General features: G+C 41.2%; 1 protein-coding gene across 2 annotated transcripts in view; it reads left to right on the top strand.

Moving 5' to 3' along the window:
- LOC139943803 (uncharacterized) overlaps nt 1-13,979 on the top strand; it is a 62,873-nt gene that overhangs the window by 18,197 nt on the left and 30,697 nt on the right. For both annotated transcript variants that reach the window (XM_071940622.1, XM_071940623.1), the window contains 10 exons: nt 66-488; nt 1,550-5,389; nt 6,031-6,193; nt 6,595-6,693; nt 7,553-7,746; nt 8,466-8,660; nt 9,040-9,170; nt 10,668-10,881; nt 11,413-11,549; nt 12,939-13,064. In XM_071940622.1, the coding sequence (XP_071796723.1) occupies nt 66-488; nt 1,550-5,389; nt 6,031-6,193; nt 6,595-6,693; nt 7,553-7,746; nt 8,466-8,660; nt 9,040-9,170; nt 10,668-10,881; nt 11,413-11,549; nt 12,939-13,064 (5,522 nt within the window). The remainder of the gene's footprint in view (nt 1-65; nt 489-1,549; nt 5,390-6,030; nt 6,194-6,594; nt 6,694-7,552; nt 7,747-8,465; nt 8,661-9,039; nt 9,171-10,667; nt 10,882-11,412; nt 11,550-12,938; nt 13,065-13,979) is intronic.

Below are 13,979 nucleotides of genomic sequence, written 5' to 3'. Positions count from 1 at the left end.
AACAGAAATCACTACTGTTTTGATATTAACTTATTTATGTTTTTTTAAATCGTTAATGCACTTAGGAACAAATGTCACCTACGAAATTGAAATAGGGGATGGAATTGTACCTACGCTCATTTTGTTCCACGATGAGGAATTAGATGTACCGATGCTACTCTTCGAACCCCCCGAGCCAACAACCACAGTGGCACCAGTCTATGAATTGAACTGTACGTTCGTTATGGACAACGTGACCGTGGACGATGCCCAAATGGACGACGACGACAACAGCTCTCTCTCCAGCAATGGTACATTTGGCAATGGCACCTTCGGTAACGAGACATTGATGGGTAACGAGACATCTTCTTCCCTTAACGGGACCGGCGGTTCGGTTGGTGGCCGGTGGGTATGCGTGAATGTGACGGTCGATGTGGTTAGTGGTGTGGAGGGACCTACGAGGGAACCGCCGAGGGATTTGAAAGATCGCCTGAGTGTTTTACACAACGGTAAGTTTTAAAAAGATGAAATAAGCGTGTTGTGCTCTGGGCTAAATTTTATAGAGCTGCTTACTAAAGGCAGTGGAAACTATTGGTAATTACTCAAAATAACTATTAGCATAATACCTTACTTGGTAACAAGCAATGGGGAGAGGTTGATTGTTGGCCTATAAAACATTGTGAGAAACAGCTCCCTCTGAAGTAACGTAGATTTCGAGACAGAAGTAATTTTCCACAAACTTGATTTCGAGACCTCAGATTTAGAGCTTGAGTTCTCGAAATCAAGCATCTGAAAGCACACAACTTCGTGTGACAAGGGTGTTTTTTTTTTTCATTATTATCTCGCAACTTCGACGACCGATTGAGCTCAAATTTTCACAGGTTGGTTGTTTTATGCATATGTTGAGATACACCAAGTGAGAAGACTGGTCTTTGACAATTACCAAAGTGTCCATGTCTTTAAGCAAAGAATGGTGTTAACATTTTTATGCTAAGCAAAAAAAGCAGTGTACAGTCACATTGTTCATGTGACATGGTATTTTAGCTGGTAACGTTATTCTGGTAAGCATTATGTATTGCCATTTGTAGTTAAGCAGCTAGCCCTATGAATTTGGGCCATGGTGTTTCTGATCAGCAGAGTGTGGGTTTGAGACCCCATCGTGACACTTGTGTCCTAAAGCAAGACACTTAACCATTATTGCCGTGTCCTTCTGATGGGGCGTAAAGCCATTGGTCCCGTGTATTGTGTAATGCACGTAAAAGAATCCAGTGTGCTTATCGCAATTGATTTGCTGCATATAGTGTCACCATTACAAGGTGCTATAAGTGTAAAGGAATAGGTCTCATAATACAAAAATGTAGCTCCACATACCTTGCAGGCAAATTCTGAGCACTTTGATACACCCCTAGCATTGTATTATAACCTTTTTATTAGTATTATTGTGGCAAGGCAGGCACAAATTTCAAATTGTTTCTTTGCATTGCATGAACAAAAAGCAAACCTACTTACTTAGTATTTTCAACCATGCATAGCCTTAAATCTTGTTTTTTCTTTCTTATCACATTTTCAGGTTTAACTGGGAGTGTGTATACTGTTTATGAAAGTATAGGCTACTATCCCGTGACTGTCAATGCTTCTAACAGAGTCAGCTGGGCAATGATAACTTCCACAGCCGTGGTTCAGATTGAGATTACAAACTTCCACATCGTCGATCCGCCTCCGCTGAAATTCGGTGAAACGCAGATCGTCGGAGTAGGTTTTGACACTGGCACCAACTTGTCCTTTACGGGTACTTTCGCGGGAAACACTCTGGACTTGGCCAACAAGTCGCTGTACCACATGGATGATGTCATCGGAGAGGGCTACATCGTCATTGGAACAGACATGTACGACGACCGTGGTTTCTACACGTTGGAATTGACTACTTGGAACTTGGTGAGCGGCCCAATCACGGATTCGGTCGAGGTGCAAGTAGAGTTCGCAATCAAGGACTTCAAGATGGAAGTGTCCGAAATGTATATCATCCCATTCACCACAATTTCCATCCGATTCGACATGCAGATCGGCTCTGATCTGACTATAGTCATGGACGCTGATGACGGTTGGTCCAAGGTATTCATCGACGAAGAGATGCACAGATCGCAGAACGACTTCTACCTGGAGTGGCACCAGTTTGGAGTGGCGCGAGACTATAATATCACCATCCACGCAATCAGCGCTGTGAGTGATGAGCTGATCTGGATCGAGATCAAGGTGCAGAATCCAGTGGAGTTTGTCGTCATGACTGTATTCACACCGGGCTCCATCCCGTACATGGAGGTGGGTACTATCCGTTACGAATATGCGTATAACGGGGACCAGGCCATGCCGCCAACCGATGCTACCACTGAGTACTTCCTGGCCCATGGAATCGAACCGGTTGAGGACTTCCCCATAGCTGAAACTAACCCGGTTGTTCATAACCTAAGTCTTGCTGACTACGGACCCTACTCAACGTTTGTCAACATCTCCAACCTGGTGAGCTGGATGAATTTCACCAAGGAGATTGAAATGGAGAGGCCGATTCTGGGGCTAGTTGTGACCTGTAAAAATTCTCATTTGAGAGTCGGCCAGAAGGCTGTCCTGACGGCGACCATTGACTGGGGCTCTCGAGTCAAATGGACCTGGGACTTTAAAGACGGGGATGTAGTCGGTCTCGGAACGAAAGGGGCACGGACACGCAGGCACAAATACAATGATGAGGGCAGGTATTATGTGGAATTGTTGGCCTACAATTTACTCGGAGAAGTTCTGTACACTCTGCCAGACCCAGTTATAGTGGAGTATCCCGTGGAGGGCATGGAGTGGGTCGGCAGAAGGCTGACGCGTCTTTACGTTGCGCAGATCTACGCCCCCGTTACCTTCCACCTTCTGTTGGTCAACGACGTTAAATTTCCAACGGATGCTGATTATGAGATTGACTTTGGCGACGGTGAGTTCATCGGGGCTCGCGACCTGACCATGGCCAGGGCGGACAGCTCCAAAAACACTGACTTTCAGCTTCATGTCCTGAGCGAGACCCACTACTACGATACGTGGGGAAACTACAACGTCACCATCCACATGTGGAATTACGTCAGCGATGTGACGCTCGTCTATAACATCTGGATCTATGAGACAATCACCCAGCTGGAGAAGGAGATCAACTACAACGAGTTGATCATGGACGGGGACTACTCCCCCGGCAACGAGACGCTCGACTTGGAAGGATTCGACGTCGGCAAAAACTACTTCAAACTCGAAGAGGCGATTGTTGCGAAGGCGACGATGGCATCTGGTACAGGGTTAACGTACACCTGGGACTTTGGGGATATTTACTTTGAACCGCCAGCGACCGCCACACCTGGACCCTCGACTATGGGGACTATGGAAGCAACTACTCTAGCGCCTACCACTACTCTGGCACCAACCACCCCGCCTGAACCTTGCACGTATCTCTACAGCGAGTGGGCCAGCCTCATTGTTGATCAGCTCACCTCAGAAGATGATGACAAAATAGCATTGATGGAGGCGTCTTTAATACCCAATTGCTCCTATGTGGAGGTGGTGCAGAATGTTACCCTAAATGGAACCGATGGGATGTGGGTTAACTCCACCGATGGAAACTCCACTGATTTGTACTGTGTTGAGGTAAACGGCACAAACTCAAACCTCACCAACTCTACTGGTTACAGTCACACAATCGATGGCAACGGCACCACCATCTACTGTTTCAATAGTAGTGATATTAACGATACAGCATCACCAGTATTGGAACTTGTTTGTGAAGTATCACCCATTTATCTTGTCACGCAGAGAGACTTGTGCGTCAAATATGACAATTTTCAAGGGGAGGATGACTTTCTCTACAATTTGACCCTAATGGCTACCTTGAATTACACAAGGTCCTTTAATTTCTCCGATGTGCACAATTTCAACACCACCAACAATTTCACCAATGCGAGTTACAGCAACTGGCTGGATGATGTTGACTCGCCTGAGCTGAATATTACACTTGTAGATTTAGTTGATGCACTTAAGGAAAGGTACTGCTTGAAGGCTGACATTCTGACCGGAATCGCAGACCTCGTCATCCGCAATAACTTCACCACAATCCCACCTGTTTGTGCACCTCCGACCCCGGCGCCCCCCATTACAACCTTGCCGCCACCAACCACTACACCACCAACTGAGCCTCCGGCCACTTACGCTCCATGGGTAGTCCAGACGACGGAACCAAGAGCTATCTGGTGGTATACGAAGCGAGGGATATACACCATCACCCTCAATGTCTCCAACCCCGTCCACTGGGTCGTGGTGACCAAAACCGTCGTGATACAGAGAGGCATCTTCGACTTGGAGCTCTCCGACCACGGACCGCGCTCGAAAAACACCACCATAGAGTTTGAGCTTGACACAGGAAATGTGGGAACAGACGTCTGCTACTTTGTTGACTTTCGCGACCAGCAGTCTGAAATTAACCCCCTCGCCTTCTGGGGACACCGCAAAACATGCGAGGAGAGATACCCTGACGAGTTTGCAGACCCCTTTCTGCGCTTCACGGAGGTCAGTAACGCTTACCTAGAGGGTCTACTCTTGGCCGGGAGAAGTCCAAATATCACCCTCACCAATGTCTTTCTGTCGGTCAATCAGTTCAGGATCGTCGTCCGGGCACACAACAGGGTCTCCGAACAGAATATTTTCTTGCCGACTGCAGTCACGAAAGGACCCTGCTTCTATCCAGAGGTAAGAGTGAAGGACAATAACAACTGTGATCAGTATTACCCTTTCTGTGACGAGGACGGGAATCGTGAGTACTACGCCTCGAAGGATGTTTACGTCTACTCGTATGTCAAGATCAACTGTACGTCAACGCCATACACGATGTATACATGGAGGTCATATGAGATCGACGACCAGGGTCAGGAGACGGAGTTCTTTGAGTTGGGCAACACAGAGATGGCCGGTTTCACTCGCCGGGAGCTGGCCGTCAAGCAGTTCGTTCTTCCGTACGGCGTCTACCGCTTTGAGCTAAACGTCTCCATGTGGGGAGAGCGTGGTGTGGAGTCCCTAGACTCGACCACGATCCGCGTTGTGCCTACTCCTCTCGTCGCCAAGATTGCCGGCGGATCGGAGCGTATCATCCGCTGGAACGATAGAGCAGACATTGACGGATTCACGGATACGTACGATCCGGATGTTGACCCTTCAGATCGATCTGGAATCCGCTTTGTGTGGCTGTGCCGCAGGGAGCATGAGACGTTTCAGGAATGGAATTGGGACTATACAGAGATGCTACAAGAAGGAGGAGTGAATGCGTCTTTCATCCATGAGAAAGGAGACGTAGGAGGATGCTTCGGTCGGTATGGATACGACATGGCTGGGTTTGGAGGTAAGAAGAAATTGTTTTCTTTGAAAGAAATCAATAAAACTATTATTTACTGCAAAAAGAAATGAAGCCAAGTAAATGTTAGTCAACTCTCACATAACAAGTGTCTTTTTTCTAAATATTACACGAAACTATTCTTACTTTTTTGGTGACCTAGATAAAAACTTGGTGTTGACTTGGTTGGAAACTGGACCGAATTAAGGTTCCCACTCAAATTCAGCGTGCCGATGCTTTTGTTTTATGTAACTGCACCTGATTAATAGAAAGAGGGTGCCCTGCCCATTTGCAAAAAGAATCCCTGTGAAATGTGCGAGCTCACAGAAAGACCAACGATGGACAGGGTTTGAAAAGCCATCCCAATATGACAAATCTAGTCACTGTTGACTGTGCCGCCACAATGACTGTGAGTGTCCATAGAATAGTGTGTTTTATCCGCAAGTGTTAAGTGAAGGTGTTGAAATTCTGCTTCTTTTTATTTACACATTTTTATATCAGGTTTAGGTTTTTTCCATACCATTAAACAGTACAATATAAGGAACTTAATAATAGTATGGGGAGGTCGCAAACAAGAAGCCCAAGCTTGTACAAGGTCTGGCCTCTTCAAAAAGATTACATATAAATATATGAATTTTTGAATTTACTAGGCAAGTTGAATGAGACAGCCAGCCAGATGGAGATAGATACATACTACATGCATGAAGAGATGGTCTATGAATTAAAACTGGTTGTATTCAAGGATACCAGGCGAGCCGAGTTCACACAGATCCTCTATGTGGCCACCGGTTCCCCACCTCGTATGGAGATAAGGTTAGTCTGTAATCAATCCATATTTGTGGCGTGTCCGAGCGGTCTTGTTCACAGAACCCAAGCTGGTATTGTCAGGAACAGTGTGTGGGTTCGGGTCTCGGTCAGGACACTTGTGCCCATGGTCAAGGAACTGAACCTGAACAAAGTTTGAAAGGTTGTGCTATCTGCTCTACCAGCCAGGCCCCTAGTGGATGATACCCATGCCAACATCCTTACAGACTGTGAAGGGGATAACCCTGTTTCAGCCCTAGGAGTAGGTCACAACATGCCACTGGGGAAAGTTAAGTGTAGCCCTCACCTTGAGGTATTACTAAAGACTTGCATTTATTATGACCAGACCTTCAGAGGAAGTCGTTATTCAATTTTCAGGATTATATATTTCATCCCTGTTCCCTCCACAGCTGTAAGACCAACTGTAAATCTAAGCTCAATCCAACCAGTCGCTTTGCTCTGGAGTCAACCAATCTGGACTGGAGACGTGGGATGATCCTGTACTATAGGTGAAGAAAAACACGTTATTCATCTTTTTGTTATTGTACGACAGGTATATCGACGCTGGGTAGAATGCATTTTAGTGGAAAGATTTTATTAAAATCGTTTTCACATTTATGTTGTTAATGAGGGAGATGTAGTAAAAGAAGATTATTTTCTGATGGAAGTATAAAGGAAGAATAGAAACACTCTATCAGAAAATTCTGGTTGGCAAGTTTCTTGGCTATAAGCAAGAAATGGATGTTAACTGTATGGTGTTCTGGGGTGCTTTTTTCACAGGCGTAACCAATAACTGTTTCGGTTAAACTTGCCATTGGTTGATCACTTGTCATTGACTGAAACAGTACTTGATTACAACTGTGAACAATGCACCCCAGCTCAGGCTGGTAACCTATATTTGTTAAAGGCAGTGGACACTATTGGTAATTACTCAAAATAATTATCAGCATAAAACCTCACTTGGTAACAAGTAATGGGGAGAGGTTGATAGTACAAAACATTGTGAGAAACGGCTCCCTCTGAAGTGACATAGTGTTCGAGAAAGAAATAATTTTCCACAAATTTGATTTCGAGACCTCAAGTTTAGAATTTGAGGTCTCGAAATCAAGCATCTAAAAGCACACAACTTCGTGTGACAAAGGTGTTTTTTTCTTTCATAGTTATCTCGCAACTCTGACGACCAATCAAGCTCAAATTTTCACAGGTTTGTTATTTTATGCATATGTTGATACACACCAATTACCAATAGTGTCCACTGTCTTTAAGAAACATGCTAAGCAAGCTTTTCTGCTTACAGGCTTTATGAAATTGGGCCCTTATGTGGCTCCTCTTGGACTAAATTTGTTTCTATTGGTTCGGTGATTATAGGTGGGAGATCTACAGCATCGTCATAGAGGGGTTTAAGACCACCATACAGCTGATCGACACCAATGATTGGCTGTCTTTCTCTGGGACTGGCAATGACAAGGCCAACTTGGCAATCGATGCAGGCTTCTTCGCTGATGAGGCACGATATAGGATCCGTATCTACTGTGATCGATCTCCGGACTTCACTAACTTCGGTATGTTTTTAAATGACTCCATTGTGAGCGGGCTTTATATGCAAACTGTGGAACTGATTCCAACGAAAAAATGTTCAAACAGAAGTAACTTTTTTTATTCATTCACTCATTCGTTGATGGTTTATTCATTAAATATATTTCATACGAAGCTAAAGGTTGAATTGGGAACATTTTGTATATCAAGTCAACAAGAAACTTAGTTAAGTGAGAGAGGTTTGGGTAACACCATGTGAATATCTCTTTTTGGGTAGTGTTGGTTTTGAAAAGAACCAGTAGTTAACAACAACACGAAAGCTAGTAAAAAATGCAGACAAAAAGTAAAACAGTAAAAGTGCACAAGGCACAAATGAAGACGGAAAATAAATCATTGCTTTTAAAAAACAGTTAAAGTACACAAACTATTACAGAAATATATGAACATATAGGCAGGAAAGGAATTTCAGTCATTCTTGCTTGTGGTCCAACAATGTGAATAAAAGAACCTTCAAATTCATTGCACTTTCATTGTGGACTATTTTACCAGTTCATATTCGTACGACTGACTCTGTTCTGATTTCCAAGAGGCTTTTGAAGACTCAGTTGCTTGGATTTTTGTTTTGTTAAATATATTACTTCATAAATTTCCGTGAAAGAAAGTCAAATGAACAATGATGTCTACTTTGTTGTCACAAACCCAGATGATGATACTATATTAATCATCATGGTACCCTCCGTTTCAGGTATGGCCTCCCAGGATATCCTTGCTAACGAGCGTCCCATCGTTGGTAATTGCACCATGCTACCAGAGAACGGGACAGCGCTCGAGACGGAGTTCAACATTTTCTGTGAGGATTGGGCAGACCCCGATCTCCCCCTCAACTTCAGATTCGCTCAGCGTTTACTAGAGACTGATTCTTGGACATGGATGTATAGCGGTAAATACCAGTTCTGATAGCTTTTAGTTTTAGTCTTCAAAAAATGGCTCTGCTAGGGTCGGAGTATTAGGGCATTGTCACACAGAGGATTCTGTAATTACACTTTATAGTGTGTGGATCTCAGTTTTTATGTTAGTTGTGCAATTTTCTTCTGTATGGAATTTTTCAGTCTGTTTTGTATGTTTGTATAATTTTTACTGAGTGTTATTTGCTGTAACTTTTAATGGATTTTTGCTGGTTTTGCATTCGATTGTTTCCGGATGGATTAATTTTCATAATTTTGATTTTCTTACTGGCGTTGTTTTTGTTATGCGCCCTCAAACAGACTGGTCCTGGAGAGAGCGCAACATAAGTTCAAATATTTGTTATTGTTACACAGGTGAGAAACCCTACATGGCCCAGCCGTCTATCTTTCCACAGGGCTATGAGGCTGAAGATTACACAGTCTTCATCCTAGTTCGAGTCGATGACTTTATTGGGTCTTACTCAGATCTGGAACTTAGAGTGCGGGTAAGTAACAGATCATTCAATTCGAGAGAGAGAGAGGGCATACTATGAAATAGAAGTAGATAATATGTTCATCAAAGATATGGTGTTTGTAGAATTTTCTTCCAAGCCCAAAAAATATTCTGTTGAATTTCTTTCATTAAAGTGTTACGTACTTTTTGTACGCACAAAACACATTGTCCACAGATTTACAATAAATTACACTGTTTGAAGATAATGATGGTAGAAAGTGTCCCTTAAAATATTACTTTCTAAGGTGATGAGAAACAATGACACAAATTATTTTAGCATGTACAATAGATTTACGCGACTCTCATGAAAACATTGCTTTGTGATTTTCACTTATTTTCTCAAAAACTTGACAACTAATGAAGCTGAAAATTCTACAGGTAAATTATATTACATACCTCTTCATTCACAGTGAGTAGAGATTTATGTCATGGCCCAAAAACTTGATCTACAAAAGGTATTAAAACCATTTAAAGTGGGGCTAAAGAATGCTCTGAAATATGTAGTTATTACATTTTTATAGACGATGGAGTCCATAGGAAACAAGAAAAAAATATAACGAACCTCTTACCTCACAATAAAACTCCAAGCCGAAGTACTGAAAAACCTTAAGGTCAAACAAACCCGCGCGACAAAGGAATTGTGGCGTAATCGGCGCTATCTGATATAAAAAAGAACACCTCAATTGGCCAAAGCTGGAGAACTGTGCACATACCCTATTGGGAAATAATGCCAGTGACGTCAAGGGGTCATTGCATATCATTATCATAGATAAGCAGGTGCATTTTTTACTTTAATTATTTATTACTAAATGCAAATTTTCATCGTAAATTTGTTATAAAGCGTTATCTACGATGTCTATTTGGCCCCAAAAAGGTAATAGTTAAAATATTGAGATTTATCATGTAGCGGCTGTTTAAACATCAGCTACTTGAGCAGACGGTTTTTAACGGAATTGGTATTTTAACTTGTTTATAATGCACTTGTTCACCATTTTAAAGTAATTTTGATATGTGTACACTTCTGAATTTTTCGTAATTATTGATTAAAAAATCAGGCCCCAACCTAAAGGTTGTAAAAACTAAAAACACTTCTGCCGTTGACGGTGCAAGTCAAATGACAACGCGCTGACGTCATGTCTGGGAGTTTGCTTTGTTATACCTCCAGGCTGCAACAAAGCGGCTTTACAAGTTGGAGCTCCCAACTATGACGTTTTGAGAGTGATTACGTAACAGAGCTTTTTGCAAATCTCTCAGAAAAGCGCTGGATAAGGGTATATGAAATGATCATTTTTTTACACAATTAAAATCTTTTTATAATCATATGACTCGATTTCCTTATTTATTGAAAACAGTTTAAATGAAATTCAGCAAAGTTCACGACTTGACATTTTCGTTCAAGCAGGTCTTTAAACTGTTTAAATTTGTTGTATCTAATGAAGCAGAATTTTTTTTGATCAGATGATTGTTTTTTTTCCTTCTTAATGACAAGGTGGTAGCTCCATCACTCAGTGGCGCCGACATGACAGAGAAGCTGAAGAACCTTACATCAGGCGAGGGCAGTATCATGTCGGAAATGATCTCCTCTGGTGATGCAGGCGGGGCAGCTAACATTGTCGCTGCCTGTGCAGGCATGTTGAATATAGCCTCATCAAACGCTGCGGCCAGTACGGCGACGACTATCGCTGCCACTACAGCCGCTACTGGTAAGATTAGAGATGTTTACACTGTCTCCTTGCACCTTTTCATGTCCCAAATTTTGAACAACATAATGTCACGTCAGAGGCAGTTTAAATTAAAAATATCTTTGAAATATATCACTCGTCCTCTAAAAAGAACAAGCTGGTGTCCTTTGAAAATACTGCATTAAAAAAAAACTTCTTAAATAATAGTAATATACAACATTTGTATAGCGCCTCATACATAGTGTTTCTAAGTGCTTTACAATGAAAAAAAAATAGGAATTAACAACAAAGAAACAGCAATCATGATTTTAATAGTTAAGTTTTAAATCTAGTTTTGAACTTGTTCACAGTTGGGGAATTACATTTAAAGATGGGCAGATTGTTCCAAAGTTTGGGGGCACAAATGAAGAAGGCTTGTTCATCGTAGCAAGTATGGGTACAGGGACCAGGAGCTAGTTGCAGGTGAATGAAGCCCCGTATTCTGTTAAGAAGGCGCAGTGTTGTAACACCATTATAATGCCAACGTGTGACTGCCACCTTTTTAAAAAACAGTTGAGAATGTGCGAAGGAGGAAGCGGAATGCAGGGGAGAGCGATGAGCTGACAGAAGATGAGCTCCTAGCAGCTAGGCTTGAGGCAGAGAGAATCGCTGCTGAGCAGGCTGAGGCTGACAGGCTGGAGAGAGAAGGGGTGAGCTCAGTCTAGCCACAAAAAGAAAATTCATTCAATCATTCATTCATTTCTTTCATTTTTACCACATAAAAAGAAAAGTGATATAGTTTACATTAAATTATAATGATTAAGGAAGACATAATTACAATATGATTTTGTGTGAGGATGGAGGTCTCCAAGAAGCATCAGCTTGTCGAGTAGAGACCCCACTCATACAATACCAAAACAAAGAACAATACAACAATATGTAAACAATATTACAACTAAATTACAACTTAGATATAATAATAATGATAACTTTCGATTTATATAGCGCCTAATAACTAACACTTAATTCTCTAAGCGCTTTACATTAGTGCCCTGGTCATAGGGCCAATAACATCCCTTTTTTAATGTTTCTCAGCTCCCTTGGGAGTATACAACCTGGGCAACAGTTTATATTGCTCCAAAGGCTTTTTCATTCACAATATCAACCTCTACCCTCGCAGGTACCCATTTATTCCCCTGGGTGAGGAGAAGCAATTATAGTAAAGTATCTTGCTCAAGGACACAAGTGTCACGACCGGGATTCGAACCCACACTCCGGTGAAAACGCACCAGAACTTGAATTCGATGCTCTTAACCACTCGGCCATGACACTCTACATTGGCAATGCTAGTATATAAAGTAAACTCGAGGTTGGAATAAAGAAAGTCTGCTTATAAATAATTGCTGATTAATTGAGTTTTTAGTTTCCGCTTGAATGAAAATAAACTCTGTATTTTTTTCAAAGAGGTATCCAAGGAGTTCCAGAGCTTAGGTTCTTCATGTTTGACACTTTCTTAAAATGCACTGGACTTTTTTGGTAGTGGTGGCTCTGAGAAGAGCTAGTCTGTTCTGCTCTGACCGTCTTCTGGAGAAACCAGAATATTGTTACTATTGTTATTACTTCGGAACAGACAATTAAGTGGCCGCATTTTTTAGATTTCACTGAAAATCTGGAGCGAATATGCAAACGCAGGAAGAATAATCCCCAATAGGAATACACTATCTGAGAAGTGTGACTCAGTAGCACTTTTTAGATTTAAATTTTCGGGCATAAAATCTGTTATCATTTTACATAACCACATTACTTTGAAGTGAAATGTTTCTCAAAAGGATTTGTACTATCAATTGCTGCTGCAGGCTTTTAATCAAAGATTAAATTTAAGAGTGATTACTAAACGTGTACCTTACTTTTAATAGTTGCAGTAAATTATTCATTTATTTGTAGATGCGTTAGGAAGTCTCTTAACATATGCAGTTACTAATTCATTGCTTGTAGATGCATGAGAAAGTCTCTTAATAGTTGCAGTTACTTATTCATTTCTTTGTAGATGCGTGAGAAAGTCTATTAATAAATGCAGTTACTTATTCATTTCTTTGTAGATGCGTGAGAGTATGATTGGTGCCCTGTCTCTCTCCTCACCTAACAATGTGGGTTCCATGAAACAGCTGGCATCAGCCTTCGTACAGGCATCAGGCTCTGCTTCAGAAATCTCAACCAGTTCAGCGGTAAGACACTCGCTTATAAATGGTTTTGTTACTTTTGTAGATCAAGTTTTTGGCCATGCCATGAATTCCTACTCACTGTGAACGAAGATGTATGTAATATAATTTACCTGTAGAAGTTTCAGCTTCATTAATCATTAAGTTTTTGAGGAAAAGAATGCAATGTTTATCAAGAGGCGTGTGAAATTGGTGTACATGCTAAAATAATTTTTGTCTCACTGAGACAAAAATTATTTTCTCAAAAACTACAACACCTCAGCAAGTAATATTTCTAGGAAAGCTTTCTTTCATCATTATCTTTAGACCGCGAAAGTTTAATGTAAATCTTTTGTGTTTGTGTACCCAAAGTACTCAAACCCTTTAATAAGGCCAGAAAACAGTAGCAAACAATTTGAGCCGTTGAGAAAAGACTCTCCTGTGGCCCAAATGTGAGAGTTTGAGGTTTGTATGAGGCATTGCGTAAAGAGGTATGAATATTGGTTCCAAATGTGAGGCCATCGAAACTAACAAAGTAAAGGCCATAAAGAATACCTTTTTTTTTCATTTTTCTTTTTTCATTAAATCTTTTTACATAACCACAATATAATAATAATAATTTATTGAACTTATTATTGCGCTCTCTCCAGGACCAGCCTTTTCGAGAGCGCATAACAATTTTACACAATTCCCGTAAGAAAATAAAATTATGAAAATTAATTAATCGAAACGAAAACAATCAACTGCGTAATTACATCAAAAAAACCATTAAAAAATTACAGCAATCCATTAAAAGGTTACAGCAAATAACACAAAAATCCATTAAAAAGTTACAGCAAATAACAAATAGAAAAAAATTACAACAAAACAATTACAAAAACAGATTTAAACTCCATATCTCGGAGTGAAATGTTTCTCAAAACTGTAGGCTTCTAAGTAAAA

The sequence above is a fragment of the Asterias amurensis genome, chromosome 11, assembly GCF_032118995.1.
Source record: "Asterias amurensis chromosome 11, ASM3211899v1".
In the NCBI taxonomy this organism is placed as follows: Eukaryota; Metazoa; Echinodermata; class Asteroidea; order Forcipulatida; family Asteriidae; genus Asterias; species Asterias amurensis.
The sequence above is the reverse complement of the archived record's forward strand: the minus strand, read 5'-3'. Positions and strand labels throughout refer to the sequence as shown.